General features: G+C 40.4%; 1 protein-coding gene across 2 annotated transcripts; it reads right to left on the bottom strand.

Annotated features, from left to right (window-relative positions):
* Window positions 1–1,089: 1,089 nt before the first annotated feature.
* On the bottom strand, window positions 1,090–18,032 carry LOC131316496 (L-type lectin-domain containing receptor kinase SIT2-like). Of its 2 annotated transcripts, XM_058345900.1 has the most exons (2): window positions 17,035–18,032; window positions 1,090–2,521 (listed from the first exon to the last, which is right to left on the bottom strand). In XM_058345900.1, the coding sequence occupies exons 1-2, from the start codon at window positions 17,885–17,887 to the stop codon at window positions 1,365–1,367; spliced, it is 2,010 nt and encodes a 669-aa protein (XP_058201883.1). In that variant the 5' UTR covers window positions 17,888–18,032; the 3' UTR covers window positions 1,090–1,364. The 2 variants fall into 2 exon arrangements, with proteins under 2 accessions (XP_058201883.1, XP_058201874.1); XM_058345891.1 differs by lacking the exon at window positions 17,035–18,032 and having other exon boundaries at window positions 1,090–3,506.
* Between the last annotated feature and the right edge of the window lie 3,258 nt (window positions 18,033–21,290).

The raw sequence follows: 21,290 nt of genomic DNA, 5'->3' as shown, positions 1-21,290 counted from the left end.
AAATTATGTGGACTAGATTCATTCGGTGGCTTGGTTCTGATGGATATGCTCTCTATTGCTTTGTGTCAATATTTTGAAAAATTTTCCCGTTCTGCTAAAGTTTTTATTTTTTAAGTACTTATTTTTTCTTTACGAAAAATGTCATTCTCTCACAATACATCATCTTTAATTCAAAAAATAAGTACTGGAGTTCTACTTATTTTCCTTAGCAGAACTCGCCCAAGTCGCTTTTTGTACTCGTTGTAAAACTCCTTGGATCAGGCGTTGTAGACTTGATTGGTGTAGTAAAGTGAAAACTGAGATTTGTGAAGTACAGTAACAGTTGGGGTAAAATCAATCTTAATCATTAACTTGTGGGCGAAATAGTAATGAAAACAATGAACACTAAACTGATTTATTGATCAAATGCAGAACATAATGAAACGCTGGGAAAATTAAACAACTAACAAAATCAATAAATTTACAGAAACTAAATTGAACAAAAATATAAACTGTAAATGGATCAAGATATGCAAACTGAAGTCTGTGGCATCTGCCTCAGCGGTTTCACAGTAGCAGTCACACCACACTATACTCCAACTGGGTTGGAAGCAAACCGAAGCCTAAACCATCAAGCTTCTGGATAGTAGAATAAAGATAATGGACAATTTAAGAGTAAAAATCAGAGACAGATTGTCCTTTCATTTGTTTAAGATCTCGAATATCCATCTTGAGCTTGTATTTTCTTGCAAAGTAGTAAGTTTGAACACAGCTCTAAATGCCGAACTTGTTTTGCAGGCTCAAATTTACATAGTTGCATTCTAATAGAGACACTAACAGAGTTTGCAATCCAGGTAATGATTTTACTGTTATCCATATCCCATTCATCCACTTTTCAAAGGCATCATCCCTTTGATCATTCAGGAGAGGAAGACACCAAACAAAACAGATAACCATGCCACCCACTTGATTGTTGGAGGAATCACTCACTCCAAGCAAGACGCACTTGCACAATAATTCGATAATCAACAATAATTCGATTATCAACTCAAACTCCTTTTCATTCATGGCTAGAGCCATCAATAGATATCTTGAACATCCCTCCAAGAATAGGAATAAAAGCAATTACATTTTCAAGACTCTAAATACACGGCAAACAAGATTTTGACTCCAAACTACTAGGAAGAGTCGTGGAGAAAAGAAAAGACAACCAGACTCACGGAAAATGATAGAAAGATTCATAAAAGAAATATAAAGATAACTAGACTCTTTGACGGCCAGAAGCTAAAAAGTTTTCTCAGCATAATAATAATACTTTATTTCCCATAAGCATTAATACGTACCTGCATCACTAGCATTATCCAAGGCACTGGAAACTTTCAAATTTACCGACCGCTAGTGAGTATTGACTCTGTGCTAGCTACCGAGGGAGCAGAAGACTTCACAATTGTTGGAGGAAATGACATAACAAAATCAGAATATGCTTCATTACCTAGACCTGTTGTACCAATGCTTGTGCTATCGTGAATTATCTCTGGCAATGGGGCATCTCCATCAAGGTATTGCATCACTTGCCGCATGCTAGGTCTTGTCACTGCATTAGACTTTGAGCAAAGCAGGCCTAGTTTCAAAACCAACTCCATTTCCTCCTCCAAATAATCTCCTCCCAATCTAGGATCACTTGTCTCGAGAATCGCTCCCTCCTTCCACTTCTCGAAAACCCAATCAACCAAAATCACCTCGTCAGGCAACTGTTGTTGCTGTATAGGCCTCCTTCCACAAGCTACTTCGAGAATGAATGCACCGAAAGCAAACACATCAGTGCTTGTCGTTGCCTTTCCGATTCTAGTAAGCTCTGGTGCAAGGTACCCAACTGTCCCCACCACATGGGTTGTTTCTGGGTTTGCTCCATGATCATATAATCTAGCAAGACCAAAATCCCCTAGCCTTCCGTTTAGATCAGCATCCAATAGAACATTACTAGCCTTCACGTCTCTGTGAAGAACAACTTGGTCCCATTCTTCATGCAAATATAGAAGGGCGGATGCTACTCCCCTGACAATGCGATAACGTTGTGCCCATTTGAGGACAGGTTTTTCATTGCTAAATAGGAACTTGTCAAGGCTTCCATTTGGCATATAATCATAGACCAAGAGCAGCTCTCCCTTCCGCCGGCTATAGCCAAGGAGCTGCACCAAGTTCCTGTGGCTTAGCCTTCCCATGCTAGCGATTTCAGCCACAAACTCCCTCATCCCTTGTTTTGAATCATGGGATACTTTCTTGATTGCCACTTGTTCCTTCGAAGATTGAAGTACTCCTCTATAAACCTTTCCGAAACCTCCCGCTCCAAGAAGCTCTTCGTCTATGAAACCTCTGGTAGCTTTGAAGAGATCCTTATAGGAAAACCTATGAGGGCCATATTCCCTCTCCCAATCTTCATGTATTTCTTCATACCTTTTCCTCCTCAACACGTAAAATGTCCCTGCAATTGTGATAGCCAGCCCAATGACTACTATTGTCACTGACATTGTAATTCCTAGACCTGTAATTCCTAGACCGTGTTTTCTTTGATGAGGAAGTGAAGGAAGCTTTGAAATTTCGAGGCCCTGTGCTTTTCCACTTTTATTGAAGCTCCAACCAAGAATATAGTAGTTCCCTGTAGTCAATGCTGTAGAAGCGGAGAAACCAACATACATGGAATCCAACAGAATTGAAGAAAGATTGATGTGTGTTGACAGAAGAGACACATCTGGTTTTGGGCTCGTAATAGGAGCTAGTGTAACATTGAGTACATTCTCAAACCCGTCATACTCTATCCAAACGTGCATTGGACTCCCACTTACAAGCTCCAAGCTGCGATTTAATCGTTCCCTATTGGAGTAATAAGTGACGGTAGCAAATACATTTGATATTAAGCTGTTAATATCAATTCCAACATGGTTATCATTTGTATCATTGAATTCAGGATTTGTAATGGTATCAAGCTCAATTGCCAAAAGGTGGTTGGAAGGGAGCCCATTGTTAGTAATATTGAGAAGCCCGAAATACTGGTTTCCTATGGCATGGGTGAAGTCCGTGGATGGGGAGATCGCAAAGGCCATCCCACAACAACTAAGATTTGTTATCTTAGGAACAATGGCAAAAACAAAATGGGTTGAAAATGAAAGATCTTTGTTTAACGTGGAGGAAGATGTATGAAATCTAACCGGAAGCTGGTAGAAAGCACGACCAATTTGATGCTGTGAACTACTGTTGGTTAGCTGCAAAAGACCATTGGAATGGATTTTTGCACCCCCATCGAGGTGAATACGGGTTCCACTGAAGCCATTGTACAGGAACTGGTTTTCATCTACAGCCATGGCTAGGGGATTCAAGCAAACATATAAAAGTATCAGAAAGCAAACTGATATTGGTGTGGAAGTCATTTTACCAATTTCGGGAAGAGCTTCTTGCTGCAGGAATGGATAGTTAGTTTTGTTAGGAGATTGATTCTTCTTTGTTTATAATGCGGATTTGGTGAGTCAACACCGTTGCATAGACGGCAGCATGTCAGCTAAAGAAACCTAGCTTTTGTGAGTCAATGACAATAACTTAACAATGATTCCAATGTATTAAGTCACCATGTCATTCTCCTCATAGCTATCCATTGATAGAGAATGGAAAGACCACACAAACAAACCATAAGTTATATGAAGACTACTTGAGGAACAAACTGGGATCATCCCCATTTCATAGATGGAATTGGGATCACTTCGTGAGCAATGATTCCAATATTGGATTTGTGAAGCCTGATTCTGTTTTGGTTGTCACTTTGCAAACTATGACAGGGTTTGACGGCAGGGCTCGATGGTAGCACGCGGAGGTACATATACATAGGTACGTACATCTCTGATGTATGTATTTTTGACCCATCTCGGGTCCCAAAAAATTAATCCGAGCCGCTCATTTTGTTCAAAATGGGTTGTTTAGGGTCTCTGCAGAAAATAAACTCTATTTGAAATCGGTAAAGGCATATACAAAATATCAAACTTTTCTTCACAAACGAAGCCTGAATTATGAAGCAAGGTCGGATGTTTTTTAAACATTTTTACTGACATTGGATTGAGTTTATTTTTTTCAGGAACTCTAAACAATCTATTTTGAATAAAATGAGCGGCTCGGATCAGTTTTTTGGGACCCGATATTGGTCCAAAATGCGTATGTACACGATGTATGTACTCAATATAATAGACTTTTCCGTAGTGAAAATGAGAGAGCTTAATTATGTCTTGAAGGCGGATCAAAAAAAAAAAAATTATGTCTTGAAGACTTTTCCACGAGAAAGGTCACGCACGAAGAAAATATACAGAATTTCGACCATCAAATTCAACCTCTTTTTTTTTTGGAGTTATCCCTGGATATAAAATAATGTGGACTAGATTCATTCCTTGACTTATGTTTGCTTGTCTTAAATTAGGTTCCAACAGGCATAAAACTATTTCCAACGTTAACTAGTGCTTTGCGTCAATATTTTGTGTATGTGCGTGTGCGAGAGAGAGAGGGGAACAATTTTTTGGAGGGTCTGAGAGTCTGAGACGTGAATGCATGTGGGTTTGACAGAATGGCTCGGTGGTAGCACCGCGAGGTATTGCAATAATCGGTGATGTAAGACCTTGGGAAAGATACTTTGCGTTACACAGCATGTGACTGTACCCTCTTTTAAATACGATATAATAGTGAAAAGCTCTTGTGAATTGTGGATGTACCAAATTGCGGAACTCTGCAAGTCTTTATGCCGTGCTTTCTTTGTGTGTTTTGATTTATTATTCTTACGTGTGGCCCTGTGTATTTTTGGGTCGGATTTCTAACATAACTACATTATCGGAGCTCAATATAAATGGTCTATGTCATGTGAGTCATGTCCTTGCAAATTTTATTTTTTCTTGTATCACGTGATGGTATTTTCTTGGACTCGTTTGTTATTCTGAAAAGAGTGTTTCAAGGTTCTGTTTTACTTGACTTAGAGAGAGGCGGCTTGTGGAAAAAAAAAAAGACAGCTTGTTGTGGCAAGGGATATTTTTCCATGACATTAAGCACTTGACAAGGCACTACATACACAGCAATGAATATACAGGCCAATGGAATCTCGTGGGTAGAATGCATGTGAGATATCTTAATTAGATAAACTTATTCACCGTGAATATATAAGTTTTTACGGAGTGCAATCTTGGCTATCCTTTTGGGCTTTGGATCGTCGAAAGCCGAAACTGACGCACGAGAGTGAGCTGCTCCGTGAATAGGATGTTTGCGGAGGCTCCGTGAATAAATTTCTCTCTATCTTCATAAGACATGAAGTTTTTCCCCTAACAATTGTCATGGTACTGAAAGTGAGAGATAGCTTAATTAGGTCGTGATGAAGACTTTTCCAAGAGAGAGGTCACGCACCAAAAAATATACAGAATTTAGACCATCGAATTCAACTTATTTTTTTGACTTATGTTCCGGTGCACCCTTGACTTATGTTTGCTTGTCTTAAATTATGTTCTAACTTCTAACATGCATAAAACTATTTCCAACATTAACTAGTGCTTTGCGTCAATATTTTGAAAATTTTGAATCGCTTTTGATCTGCCACTGGTCCCGCATCTCTTCCTCTCAAGTAGCTTGCTTCGTTCAACAACCCCATTCCTTTCCCTTTTTCTCTCTCTCTAAAACCTAACGAGTTGGATTACCTCTCCCTCTTCCTCTGCGTATGAGAGAGAGAGAGAGAGAGAGAGAGAGAGAGAGAGAGAGAGAGAGAGAGAGAGAGAGAGAGAGAGAGAGAGAGAGAGAGAGAGGGGAACAATTTTTTGGAGGGTCTGAGAGGGGACCAAACCGGAAAGTGGGAGTTTCTCTTGCAATGTGGCCACAAGTGGTCCACAAGAAGGCTGAGTTTTTTTTTCATGAGCGAAACTGGGCAATAGCCCCCAAGGCCAACCCACAAAAACCTCCAATGAAAGGGTAAAATTTGAAAAAATCAGACCAAAATTGGCAAGCCACCAATCTCATCTTAACGTTCTTTTACTTTAAAGGTGAGGATAATAACCGACATTGGCTTGCACTAGAACATGAGACAATCAGGAGAGGAAGACACGAAACGAAACGATGGGCTCTGATACCATGTAAATTACAGAATATCAATCTTCTTTTACGAATAATATTTTTTTTATAAGCGCAATATCAATCACTTACTTGTATTGAACTCTATAATCCAATTTTTAGAACAATGATAGGATAGGAACGCAATCGTTCAGGATCTTGTAATAGCAAAGGCAATAAATCTAGACTAGACTACATGAGCACACTTGAGCAAACAAAGTGAAAACACGCACACAAGTATATCAAAATATGATATAATAGCTAAATACCTGAATGTCAAAGAAATCTATAGAAGTGCAGAATTTAACAACCGAAATTTGAAGTACTTATGTCTCCTTCACCCAATAGAAGCTATCCTTCATTTTAGTCTCACACATTCAAACTGATAAACTTGTGAGCTAGCCCAAGTGGTTGCATGCTTGTTTGAAATTCATCGAGTCTTAGGTTCAAATCTTCTAACTCACACTAACAGACTAACATTTCTTGCATTTCCTCCAGGGAAAAAAAGAAGAACATGATCTAGCATTATCCAAGGCATTGGAAACTTTCAAATTTACCGACCGGTAGTGAGTATTGACTCTGTGCTAGATACGGAGTGAGCAGATTAATGGATGACGGAAATGACATGACAAATTCATATGATGCTTCATTGCCAAGACCTAGATCGGCTAGTGTTGCGAGCGTGCCAGGATTGGATTGCAGTCCGAATTCATGCTAAGGCCTGAATACCTCAGATCTGAATTCTTCTAGAGTGATTGCATACGACCGAAGGGGTGAGGCTGTATGTGGTTCGTGGTTTGCCTTGTTAGGATAAGGACTAAGAATTTCCCAACTGTGTGAAAAATGGAAAGAAAAGAAAAACAAGATTGAACGATAAGGTAAATGAACTTCATTAATGGTTTAACGAAGTTTAGGTACAGGGAAATGAAAGGAAATAAAATCTAGGCTGGGGCTAGATTGGACTAAAAGATAAAATAAGATAATTTGCATAAGCGCTGGGCTTGTATGGTCAGGGACCCTTGCCAAGGCCTTCAATTATGATATTTATAGCCAAAGGTTTCAGGCCTTGAGTTGCTTCCGAATGCTCCAATGGGAAGCTACCACCTGTCCAAGCCTTGCTCTCCACTCCAAGAAAACAGCTGCTGGTCTGAAAAGCTTCCTTTTTGCCTAAAAAACTAGTTAAAGCAAAAGGAATTTGAAGCAACACAGCGTCCCTAGGCCCTTTGAGCTGATTGTGAGCATCTTGTGTGCATGGATGCTTGTAAAAAGGGATATTTGGGCCCACCAAGGCAAAAAACGCAAGCTTGGTTGAGCTGCATGTGAGCAGCTTGTGTTGGCAGTTTGCATGCATGCCATGTGTTATTGGTCTTGCTTCATCCTGAAGAATAACAGTTGTGCAGGCCTTGAGCTGCTTATGACCATGACTAAACAGCTTATACAGACCTGATTGAGCTGCTTGGGCAACATGGGTTGCATGAATGCCATGTGTCCTTGCTTCATGCTGAAGGAAAATGGCTGCAGGCCTTAAGCTGCTTGTGAGCAGTTTGGCCTTTGAGCTGCTTGCTAGAGAGAACCTTGTAGGCCCTTGAGTTGCTTGTGAGCAGCTTGGCCTTTGAGCTGCTTGCTAGGGAGAAGCTTTTAGGCTTTTGAGCCGCTCACACTTCTCAAGCATGACTAAGCAGCTTATGTCCTTTTTGACTTCTCTATTTTTAGGCCTGGTTGGGCTAAATAGGCCCAAAAAACTAGTCTGAGTTTTGATTAGTTGGACAAGGCTTGAAACTAATCTGGGTTTTAACTCAATTAGGCCGAACAAGCCTAAGAATAGGCCCACTACATATTCGACCAAAGGCCTAAATCAATCGAGGCCTAATTCAACCAAGGCCCAATATGTTATTTTAGGCCACTAATCCATTAAGAAATCCCTTTTTAGAATTTGGCCAAAATTGGGTGTAAAACATTGCCCCCCATACGCCTTGATTCTTTACTTTTAGGATCTAGGCGTGTATAAACAGTAAAACTATTTTTGGCATCCAAAAAAGCATCGATTCCTGTTTTTGCATGTCTTGCCTATGGACTCAGTAGGCATTAGACATTTTCCAGACATGCTTTCAAGCCTCTGACAATATTCTCTAAATTTAGACCTTGGAATGAGTCTGCCAATCATCTTTTTGTTGGTCAGGTATGTGAAAAGACCTCTCTTATAGATAAAAGGCCTTAATCTGCATCCTCTAGGGCTGCTTAGAGCAATTAAATGATGATCATGCCTATACCAGAGTTGAATCTTAAGGCTCATAAGTATCACCTCTTATTAGGCCTATTTTTGCCAATAAAGGCTATGTTCGGGCCTAAAAATATGTTTGGAAGGCCTGAACTCCCACTTAGAGTGTTCATATTAAAGATTCATGCCCACTTAAAGAGCTCATCTCCGCGAAAAAGGCCTTCATACACCAATACGAGGCCTCTTTTCAGTCCCGATTGCAGAGAAGCTCCAAACCTATGAAAGGTTTGACAACAAGGCTGTGGGCACGTGCCCCAAAAACTTTCGTTTACACAAAACTTGGGCGCGGCCCTTTTTCGGAAAAGCGCGGCGAAACGCCTCGATTCAGAGTCGCCACTAGGGTTTTAACGGTAAAAACACCCAAGGAACCGAACTCGAAAACGTTTGCCACGTTTGTTTGATTTTTGAAAAGGCTTGTAGACCGGTCCGTCGTCACCTTCGACATCCGAGGTTCGGGAGCCAGGTTACGAGAGGGAAAGGGTTTTATGGCACCCCTCTCGCCCAATCCGGAGATCGGTCTCTACTCGGGCATTTTGTAAAACATTTGCATTTTTCTCTCATTTGATCATTTTTTAGCCAGTTAGGGCGGGGGAACAGTTAACGGGGGTTAAAACTGTAACAAGTTGCAATTTATGTGACAAAATGTTTATGTATGACTTGCTTGTAATGATAAACATAGATTGAGAACAAGCACTGGGCGACCCGATTGAATTTGAAGTACGCTGCCTTGAAGGAACGTGAGCAGGGTCCGCACCAGCATGCACTGGCCGAACCAGTGCATGCAGATACGACCTGCGCATGCCATAACCTGACTGGCGTACTTCACTCTTCAGGTTTCACAGTCTTTGTTTGCAATCCTCTGGGCTCTGGAAAAGGACCAGCGCACATCCAGGACAAACCACACAGTTAGTAGAGCAGAAAATACATAGTTACAGACAGATGAAATAACTGGAAGCCATAAAAATAGACAGGAAACCCCCTAAACAGAGTGGGATCATAAAAGAGGCCAAGATTAAGCTAAAATGCGCGGGCCAGCCACTGGATCCTAGTTTTAATTGCCGTACGCCAGTCATTGACTGCCGTACGCACGTTTGACCCTAATCCAGTGCTTGGCTTTTGCATCATCTGGGCTCTGGAACATGACCAGAAGGATCCCAGAGGCCTTTTGAATAGACGAAGAGTAGGCAATAACTACCACATCCAAACAGTTCTAAATATACAGAAAGCAGTAAACTGGTTATTTAGCATGCTAAGGTGATCGACTGAAATGTGATATAACAGAAATGAGGATCCATGATCCTCACGCCAGTAGTGCTCGTACTGCCATGACTGGCGTACGGCATATATATACTGGCATGCGCCAAGGTCCATCTCATACGTTTGTCGTATTTTACCAGTTTGAGGCCAGGACTAATATTACTTAATAGCCTGGGCCTTACTGGTTCCCCTCAGGGGCCAAAAACAGAAAGGGACACAAAGGTGGTAGACCTTTTTGTTTGAGGATTGAAGGTGGTATTGAACTTAACGCTTAGAGATGGAGGCTTAGATGGTGACTGGATATCAGTAGGGTGTATGGAAGTGGGTTGCTTTCCTTTCTCTTTCAATGGAAGAAGAGAGATAGAGAGCAAGAAGAGAGGGAAGAAGAGAGCTTTTCTTCTTAATGAGGCTAACCCCTTGCAAATGAATGCAAGGGGGGGTATTTATAGGGGAGAGAGAGACTGAGATCAGTCTGGGGCTAAAGCCTTGTTGGCTGGTTGGAAGAGGAAGGGAGCCTCCCATGCATTAAATGCATGGGACTTGCCTTGATGGGGGGTGTAGGAGAGAGAGGGAGTGGGCCTGGACGACATAATCATCAGGGGCTACTGTGGTCGACGTCAGGGTGGCACAAAAGTCTCGTCCATGTGGCTGAATAAAGTTGATTTGGCTGGGCTTGGCTGGCGTGCGCCACATTTGGACTGACGTGCGCCAGTGATAGCTAAGTCAACGGTCGATGACTGACACGTGGCAGCTAACTGGCGTACGTCATCAAGGTACTGGCGTAAGCCAGTTGGGTTTTGCTGGGGCCGTTTGACTCTGGCTTGAAGGGTTCGGGACGCTCAAAACTCGAACACCTCGTTATCCTCAGACTGTTCTCGACCAAAATCATCATTGGGGAAATAAAAGATCGACAAATAACGTTATCTGGACAGTTCAGAATGGGGTGTCTACAAAGGCCTGAAAATACGTTGAAAGGCCTAAAAAGGTGGCTCAGACTTAAAGAAAGAGCTTAAAGGGCCTTCTTTACTGCAAAAAAAGGCCTATTTAAATGAAATAAAAAAGCCTCCACCTCTGCAGAAAAGGCCTGGTAAGAACTTAAAAATAAGGCCTACTCAATGACTGGTAGGCCTTGGCAGAACATCTTAGAGATGCATGTTCGGCCTTTGAAGGGCTTTCCTCTACTTAGCCCTTTTTACAACCACGACATTTTTCCATAAGCCAAGTGAATAACACTCGCTTTTGATGTGCCCCACAAATCTAGCGTGGGTGTGAATCTACAACTTTAAGGCCTATAGTTGGCCTATGCTTGCAATGCCTATTGGCAGGTCGGACCATGCCAAAAAGGCCTTTATTAACCGAGGGAGGAGGGGGATCTCCAATCACAAATAAATCGTGATCAAGCCCTGGAGTGTTGTCGTTTGCCTCATCTTCATGTCGTTCCTCCTCTTCTAGAACAGCTGCAACATGCAATTCAGACCTGCCTATAGGGCTGATGGCAGGCCTGGATTGTTGCTAACCTGCATCAATGATCTACCCATCGCCCATGGCTGAATTTGGATGTGGTAGCCCTTCAAAGACTTCAAAAAGCTCTTGAGAGGAGAAAATGGGCTGATCTTGCCTCATGATTGGACTTTCCATGTTTTGGCTTTTCTCAAGTCTGAGATCTTGTTCCCTTTGTGCCGAAACAGGACTATCTTTTTGCTCCTCTGGGCATGGAAATAGCTTTCCATCTAGATGTTTTTGAAAAACTCCTGAATGTTGGCTACTACGCTCAGGCCTGAAAATGTTGTCATTATCATTCTGATGTTTATCATCCAGGCCTTGCTGCTGTTCGGGAATCCTCAAAGGCCTAAACTGAGAACTTTGCCCCCCGAGTCTTATTCCTTGGCCTCCTTGCCCCCCGAGTGCAGGGCTGTCGGAAGCTAAGGCCTAAGAGAAGCCTAGAGGCCTGGTATGCTTACTAGAGGCTGTTTAGACACATTCAGGCCTGAACTTAAGTCTAAAGTGTCAAACTGTGATACCGGTGGTGGAGTAAGAGTTGACAACTTATCCTTAAGTTTAGCCAACGCTTCAATAACGGCCTGATTGGAGTTAATAATGGCCTGGTTGGATTTTTTGAGCCTACACAAACATGCCTCCAAGGGATCAATAAACCCCTGTGAGAGTTCTTCGTTGGATGCAACCGTACAGGACCAAATGTTGATGTTATCTTCAACTTGGCCCGCAAAGTTCTAAGTATGAGGATCACCAAAGCCACCATTTTGGAATTCAGGCTGTAAGGGCAGGCTTAAATGCATGACACTTGAATAGCCATGTGACTTAGCATTAAGGAGATAGGTTACCTCATTGCGTAATTGGCGTTCCTCATCTTCAAGTCTGCCAACTTCGTCTTCAAGCCTTTGAATTGCATCATTGTAGAAGTGTTATGTGTCGATAAACAATCCCTCTATAGGATTGAGCTGATACCTCTCGCTATCGAGACGGTTGATTTCGTCTTCAAGTTTGTCGACCTTATCATATCGCCGACTAATTTCTTCTTCACAACGCCAAATCACAACATCCAATTCAACGTATTGAATCAACATGAATCGACGTGATCATACCCCTTGAAATGATTAGGGTCCCACTGGGCGTGCCAAAATGTTTTCCACAAAAATGTGCAAAACCAGATCGGCTAGTGTTGCGGGCGTGCCAGGACTGGATTGCAGTCCAAATTCGTGCTAAGGCCTGAATGCCTCAGATCTGACTTCTTCTAAAGCGATTGCGTATGACCTAAGGGGTGAGGTCGTATGTGGTTTGTGGTTTGTCTTGTTAGGACAAGGACTTAGAATTTCCCAACTGTGTGAAAAATGGAAAGAAAAGAAAAACAGGACTGAACAATAAGGTAAATGAACTTCATTAACGGTTTAACGAAGTTTAGGTACAAGGAAATGAAAGGAAATAAAATCTAGGCTGGGCTAGATTGGACTGAAAGATAAAATACTTTGCGGGAAAGTAAAGATAATTGAAAGATAATTTGCACAAGCTCATCTTGTATGGTCGGGGACCTTTGCCAAGGCCTTCAATTATGATATTTATAGCCAAAGGTTCCAGGCCTTGAGCTGCTTCTGAATGCTCCAATGGGAAGCTGCCACCTGTCCAAGCCTTGCTCTCCACTCTAAGAAAATAGCTGCTGGTCTGAAAAGCTTCCTTTTTGCCTAAAAACTAGTTAAAGCAAAAGGAATTTGAAGCAACACAACATCCCTAAGCCCTTTGAGCTGATTGTGAGTAGCTTGTGTGCATGGATGCTTGTAAAAAGGGATATTTGGGCCCACCAAGGCAAAAAACCCAGGCCTGGTTGAGCTGCTTGTGAGCAGCTTGTGTTGGCAGTTTGCATGCATGCCATGTGTTATTGGTCTTGCTTCATCCTGAAGAATAACAATTGTGCAGGCCTTGAGCTGCTTATAACCATGACTAAACAGCTTATACAGACCTGATTGAGCTGCTTGGGCCACATGGGTTGCATGAATGCCATGTGTCCTTGCTTCATGCTGAAGGAAAATGGCTGCAGGCCTTAAGTTGCTTGTGAGCAGTTTGGTCTTTGAGCTGCTTGCTAGAGAAAACCTTGTAGGCCCTTGAGCTGCTTGTGAGCAGCTTGGCCTTTGAGCTACTTGTGAGCAGCTTGCTAGGGAGAAGCTTCTAGGCCTTTGAGCTGCTTGTGAGCAGCTTGCTTCTCAAGCATGACTATGCAGCTTATGGCCTTTTTTACTTCTCTATTTTCAGGCCTGGTTGGGCTAAATAGGCTCGAAAAACTAGTCTGAGTTTTGATTAGTTGGACCAAGGCCTGAAACTACTCTGGGTTTTAACTCAATTAGGCCGAACAAGACTAAGAATAGGCCCACTACATATTCGACCAAAGACCTAAATCAATCGATGCCTAATTCAATGAAGGCCCAAAATGTTATTTTTGGCCACTAATCTATTAAGAAATTCTTTTTTTGAATTTGGCCAAAAATAGGTGTAAACAGAGAGGCATGTGGGAGAAAAAAGAGCTAGGTGTGTCCACGACATTAAATACTTGTCAAAGGCACTGCAACTACCATGATTCGACTAAATTATAATAAGGGCTTTGGAGATTTTTGGATTTTTTTTTGTCTTTATTCAATTTTTTTTTTAGTGTTTTTTCGTTTTGCGACAAATTTTTGTGGACTATTGTTTCAATAGTCACAAGAAACAATAGTCCACAAAAGTTTGTCGCAAAACGAACAAACACACAAGGACAAAACAAAAAAAGCCCAAAAATCTCAACCAAAAAAAAAAAAAAAAAACCCTTAGCGAAACTTAGCTTTTACTTGGCAAAAGAAAAGATCTACTTGAAGACTTTTCCAAGAGAAAGGTCATGTACCAAGAATATACAGAATTGTGATGGAGATATCTTAACAGGACATGAATATTTTTCCAAGACAGTTGAAATGGGACCTTCTTCTTTTTTTTTTTTTTTGGTACACAGGAAAACATGTAATGGGACCTTATGGTACTGAAAGACAGTTGATATTAAGGTGTAATGGGACCTTGATTTTTCCGTTCTGCTAAAGTTCTTATTTTTTCTTTACGAGAAATGTCATTCTCTCATAATACATCACCTTTAATTCAAAAAATAAGTATTGGAGTACTACCTATTTTCCTTAGCGGAACTAGCCCAACTCACTTTTTGTTCTCGTTGTAAAACTCCTTGGATCAGGCGTTGCAGACTTGATTGGTATAGTAACGTGAAAACTGAGATTTGTGAAGTACAGTAGCAATTGGGGAAAAATCAATCGTAATCATTAACTTGTGGGCGAAATAGTAATGAAAACAATGAACACTAAACTGAGTTATTTATCAAATGCAGAACCGAATGAAATGCGGGGAAAATTAAACAACTAACAAAATCAATAAATTTACAGAAACTAAATTAAACAAAAATATAGACCGTAAATGGATCAAGATACGCAAACCGAAGTCTGTGCCGTCTGCCTCAGAGGTTTCACAGTAGTAGTTACAGCACACTGTACTCCAACCAGGTTGGAAGCAAGCCGAAGCCCAAACCATCAAGCTTCTGGGTAGTAGTAGAATAAAGATAGTGGACATTTCAGAGTAAAAACCAGAGACATATTGTCCTTCCTTTTGTTTAAGATCTCGAATATCCATCTCAAGCTTGTATTTTCTTGCAAAGTAAGTTTGAACAAAATGCTACATCCCGAACTTGTTTTGCAGTCTCAATTTTACGTAGTTGCATTTTAATAGAGACACTAACAGAGTTTGCAATCCAGGTAATGATTTTAGTGTTATCCCTAGCCCATTCATCCACTTTTCAAAGGCATCATCCCTTTGATCAATCGATTTTATGGGATTCGTTTTCTTACCAGTGACATACATCAACTGATCAACATGCCTTTTCCTTTCAGGAAACTACGCATGAGATGAGACCAATGGCTGTAATTGAGACCAGCGAATTTGACGAAGAGGGCTTGTCATGGAAAACCAAAGTAGTACTCAGAAGTGATTCAGAACCAATCAACGAACTATGATTGGCTTGCACTAGAACAAGAGACAATCAGGAGAGGAAGACACCAAACAAAACAATGGGCTTTGATACCAAGTAAATTGCAGATTATCAATCTTCTTTTTTTTTTATGAACAATTTTTTTTTTTATAAGTGCAATATCAATCACTTACTAGTATTGAAAACTATAATCCAATTTCTAGTACAATGAACGTGATCCTTCAGGATCTTCTAATAGCTAAGGCAATAAATCTAGACTAGACTACATGAGCACACTTGCGTAACAAAAGTCAAGACGTGTGTGCACAAGCATATCAAAATATGATATACCTGAAAGTCAAAGAAAACTATAGAAGCTGCAGAATTTAACATTCATAAGCTTCTGCATATACAAATATAACTAATATTCCACTATCTTCCAAACCGAAATTTGAAGTACTTGTGTCTCCTTCACCCAATAGAAACTATCCTTCTTTCTAGTCTCACACATTCAAACTATGAACTTGCGAGCTAGCCCAAGGGGTTGCATGCTTGTTCCAAATTCATCTAGTCTTAGATTCAACTCTTCTTTTTGAACAGCTAAAAAGAAAGATTCAACTCTTCTAACTCTCACTTCCTAACTAACATTTCTTGCATTTCCTCCACACACAAAAAAAAAAAAAAAAAAAACCACATGATTTAGCATTATCCAAGGCATTGTAAATTTTCAAATTTACCGACCGCAAGTGAGTATTGACTCTGTGCTAGATATGGAGTGAGCAGAAGACTCCACAATTGGTGACGGAAATAAAACGACAAATTCAAATAATGCTTCATTACCAAGACCTATTGTACCAGTACTTGTGCTATCATGAATTATCTCCGGCAATGGGACATCTCCATCAAGGTATTGCATCACTTGCCGCATGCAAGGTCTTGTCACTGCATCGGACTTTGAGCAAAGCAGGCCTAGTTTCAAAACCAACTCCATTTCCTCCAAATAGTCTCCTCCCAATCTAGGATCACTTGTCTCTAGAATCACTCCCTCTTTCCTTCTCGAAAACCCAATCAACCAATACCACCTTGTCAGGCGACTGTTGTAGCTCTATGGGCCTCCTTCCGCATGCTACTTCGAATAAGAATGCACCGAAAGCAAACACATCAGTGCTTGTCGTTGCCTTTCCGGTTCTTGAAAGCTCTAGAGCAAGGTACCCAATTGTCCCCACCACATGGGTAGTTTCGAGGGTTGCTCCATGATCGTATAATCTAGCAAGACCGAAATCCCCTAGCCTTCCGTTTAGATCAGCGTCCAATAGAACATTACTAGCCTTCACGTCTCTGTGAAGAACAACTTGGTCCCATTCTTCATGCAGATACAGAAGGGCGGATGCTACTCCTCTGATGATACGACAACGTTGTGCCCAGTCGAGGATTGGCTTTTCATTGCTAAATAGGAACATGTCAAGGCTTCCGTTAGGCATATAATCATAGACCAAGAACAGCTCTCCCTTCCGCCGGCTATAGCCAAGGAGCTGCACCAAGTTCCTGTGCCTTAGCCTTCCCATGCTAGCAATTTCAGCCACAAACTCCTTCATCCCTTGTTTTGAATCATGGGAGACTTTCTTGACTGCAACTTGTCCCTTCGAAGAGGGAAGTATTCCTCTATAAACCTTACCGAAACCTCCAGCTCCAAGAAGTTCTTCGTCTATGAAACCTCTGGTAGCTTTGAAGAGATCCTTATAGGAAAACCGATGAGGGCCATATTCCCTTTCCCAATCTTCACGTATTTCTTGGTACTTTTTCCTCCTCAACACGTAAAATGTCCCTCCAATTGTGATAGTTAGCCCAATGACTACTATTGTCACTGACACTGTAATTCCTAGACCTGTAGATCCCAGACCGGGTTTTCTTTGATGAGGAAGTGAAGGAAGCTCTGAAATTTTTAGGTCTTGTGCTTTCCCACTTTTATTGAAGCTCCAACCAAGAATATAGTGGTTCCCTGTAAGTAATGCTGTAGAAGCAGAGAAACCAACATACATGGAATCCAACAGAATTGAAGAAAGATTTATGTGTGTTGACAGAAGAGACTGATCTGGTTTTGGGCTTCTAATAGGAGCTAGTGTAACATTGAGTACATTCTCAAACCCATCATACTCTATCCAAACGTGCATTGGACTCCCACTTACAAGCTGCAAGCTCCGATTAATTCGTTCCCTATTGGAGTAATACGTTATGGTAGCAGATGCATTTGATACTAAGCTGTTAACATCAATTCCAACATGGTTATCATTTATATCACTGAGTTCAGGATTTGTAAGGGTATCGAGCTCAATTGCCAAAAGATGGTTGGAAGAATTGGGAAGCCCGAAATACTTAATTCCTATGGCAAGGGTGAAGTCAATCGATGGTGAGATGGCAAAGGCCATTCCACAACAGCTAAGATTTGTTATCTCATGATCGGGAACGATGGCAAACACAAATTGGGTGGAAAATGAATGATCTTGCGGTAACGTGGATGAAGATGTACTGAATCCTAAAGGATTCTGGTAGAAAGCACGGCCAATTTGATACTGTGAAGTGTTGGTTAGCTGCAAAAGACCATTGGAATGGATTTTTGCAGCCCCATCAAGGTGAAAACGGGTTCCATTGAAGCCATTGTACATGAACTGGTTTTCATCTACCGCCATGGCTAGAGGATTCAAGCAAACATATCCAAGTATCAGAAAAAAAACTGATATGGGTGTGGAAGTCATTTACCAATGCTGGGAAGAGCTTCTTGCTTGCAGCAATGGATGATTAGTTTTGTTTGGAGATAGATTCTTCTTTGTTATTGAACATAAGGGTCTCCTTACAAGGGTAAAACAGGGATTTGAGGAGTCAGTAGAGGGCAGCAGGTCAGCTAAAGAAAACGAAGTTCGTGACTGGATTATAATGACTTCAGTGTCAACAGACTCAGCACCGTTGCATAGTGGGTAGCAAATATCCTTTGATAGAGAATGGTAATGGAAGACCACACCAAAAAAACCATAAGCTAAATGAAGACTACCTAAGGAAAAAACCACGATCATCTCCATTTCATAGATGGGATTGGGATCACTTCTTAAGCAATGACTCTAATATTGGGTTTGTGAAGCCTGATTTGGTTTGGTTTGTCACTTTGCAAACTATGACGGGTTTTGAAGGCAGGGGCTCCAGTAATTGGTGAGGCAAAACCGTAGGATAGACACTTTGCTTTTGCGCAGCATACAGCTGTAGTCTCTTGTAAATTCGATAGATAGTGAAAAGCTGGTGTGAATCGTGGATGTAACCAATTAGGTAACTCCTTAAGTCTTTATGCCAGTGCTTTCTTCGCGTGTTTTGATTGATTATTCTTCGTGTAGTTGTGTGTACATTTGGGTCGGATTTCAAAAATAACCACATTATCAGAGCTCAAAATAAATGGTCTGTTGCTGTCATGTGGACCATGTCCTTGCGATATTTTGTTGCCTCACGTTATGTATTTTCCTGCACGCAATTGTGATCCTGAAAGAGTTAGCAAGTTTTGTACACGGCTGTTAATCTTCCTTGTGGATCTCGCAGTGGTCGTTGTTGGATGGGCCCAGTATTCGCCTAACGGCATGGTGTAGCTTCCGCGGCAGTCTTGGATTGCTTAGGTTCCGGTTTGTATCTCCGAAGGGGTGGCCAGTGGTGGCGTGGTGGATTTCGGTGGTGGTTGACTGGCGGTGGAGGGTGTTCTATCTGATCTGGGTAGGCAGCGGCGTTATTTTAGGGTTAGATTTTGGATTTTCTTTGGGCTGAGCTTTAATGTAAGATTTGGATTTTTTAGGCCTTTTGGATGTCTGAGCTATATCTGTTTTTATTTGGGCACTCTAGACCTTCAGGTGTTGTTGTGGGCGTTGTCTCTCTGGCTGTAGCTTTCAACTTTTGGTTAGAATCCCTTTCTCTTTTCCTTAATAAATTGTTACTTTTGCCGACAAAAAAAAATTGTTTCAACATGATGATTTTGGGGGAAAAACTTATTGAAACAAAAAATAAAAGTTGACTAAGAGAGAGGCACATGGGAGAAAAAAGAGCTAGGTGTGTTCATGACATTACATACTTGATAACGACATTGCAAATACTTTGATTCGGCTAAGTTCCGCTAAATGTTTTTGGGAATTTTTTTAGTCTTTATACAAATTTTTTTTCGAGTTTGTTCATTTTGTTACAAACTTTTGTGGATTATTGTTTTGTCTCGATGAGAGGAATCGAAAAAGTAAAAATTTATAACTTTTACCCAAATATTTTTGAAAATATCCAAGAAAAAGGTAAAAAAAATTATGGGGCAACTTAGGTTCATACAATGGGCAACTTAGTTCCATACATGGAGCAACTTAGGTCTACACCCAGATTCGACTACAAACCGACTCCATGTATGGGGAATTAATTTTGTCCGTTTCATGTATGGAGAATTTATTTTTGTCTAATTCTTTTATGGAAAATTTCTTTTTGTCCATTTCATTTTTATGCAATTCCATAAAAAGTTGTCCGCCACTTGGAAATTTTTTACCCCACCTCCCACTGAAACCCAATTCCCCCTTTGTCAAATATTGACAAATGTTTTTTCATATTGCGTTTAACAAATTCATGTACCCCATAATTGAAATCCTACACATTTTTTTGGGCTAATTAAGAAGAATCAAATATTGCCATCCAAGTCATATTTAAAATAAGAAAACCATTAACTTCAAATAACGAGTCACTCAAATCCAACTATAAGGACAAAAAAAAGAGAGAGAGCAAAAACCATAATTATTGGGAAACAAATAAAAAAAGAAGAAGTAGCAATTGAAAAACAAAAAAGGTGAAGAGGGAAGGGTAATTATTATAAAAAATTGGTCTAGGGTCCATTATAGAGAACTTGTAACCTAGTTAGTCTATTTCTAATGTTTATAATCTCTCTAGTCCACTAATATAGTTTAGTAAGGCCTTAAGTCCACTTCTTAAAAAAAAAAAATTCAATCAAGACAAAAATGCCCTCCTATATAAGCTATCATACGGAGAGAAACCCTAGAAAAAACAAATCTGTAGCAGGCCTCCTCCCTCTCTCGTTCCACATTTTCGCATGCTGATGCTTCTACCAAAACCCCACTAAATTCTCCCGATCAAATAAAGAACATCAAAAAGAAAAAGAAAACTACCGTCTCTTTTCTTCATCTCATCTCTATATAATTTCTCTTTTTTTGCCTCTCTCTGAAAATGGAAGTTATGCCCTTGAGATCTCTTCCGATAGGGTACTGATTCCGTCCAACCGACGAAGAACTCATCAATCACTACCTACGATCCAAGATCAATGGCAACGAGGAGGCCATCGGTGTCATCTGTGATAATTCCTTTTCACGTTTTTTCTTCTTAAATTTGCGGGTTTCTATTACATATTCATAATATTGTACTGGACATGTGTATCTCAATTTTTTTTTGCAATGTGTATTGGAGATGAAAGATCGAATCTTTTTCGGTACTGGATCGTTTTTGGAGCTTGAAATAAAAAACAGAGTCCAAATGTTTTTTTTTTACATTCGGATATCCAAATCTCCGATCAAATCTCCATTGGGGCAGGAATGGAGGACCGAAAATGTATCCGATCGGGGCGGATCCGGTTTTTTGTTTGTCCCGTGTCCAGTTATCATCAGATTTGGAGGTTTTTGAATAAATACATAAGGTTATATGCGTATTTTTCTTAGGGTTGCAGATTTGAAGTTTTTTGAAGAAATTATCATCAGATTTGGAGGTTTTTGAATAAATACATAAGGTTATATGCGTATTTTTCTTAGGGTTGCAGATTTGAAGTTTTTTGAAGAAATATATAAGCTTATATTTGTGTTTTTCATCAATCACTTATTGATTTGGTTCGCGCAGCGGCCTCTCCGACTTGCTTCTAATATATTTGAAGTTTTTTGAATAAATATATAAGATTATATGTGTGTTTTTTCTAGGGCTAAACATATAAGGTTGGAACTGGTTGTGTTTTTGTAATTTAATGTCATTTTTTTGTAAAACATTCTTAGTTAGAGAGAGATATAATAATATATAACGTTATATTGTTATATATAACATTCTAGATTAGAAATATTCTATGTTATTTAATAAAGAGAAAATATAACGTTATATATGACC

Source organism: Rhododendron vialii, chromosome 1a (genome assembly GCF_030253575.1).
Source record: "Rhododendron vialii isolate Sample 1 chromosome 1a, ASM3025357v1".
Taxonomy (NCBI): Eukaryota; Viridiplantae; Streptophyta; class Magnoliopsida; order Ericales; family Ericaceae; genus Rhododendron; species Rhododendron vialii.
The sequence above is the reverse complement of the archived record's forward strand: the minus strand, read 5'-3'. Positions and strand labels throughout refer to the sequence as shown.

Coding starts and splice junctions, on each gene's coding strand:
- LOC131316496 (XM_058345891.1), bottom strand. CDS start 3,404: ATGACTTCCACACCAATATCAGTTTGCTTTCTGATACTTTTATATGTT.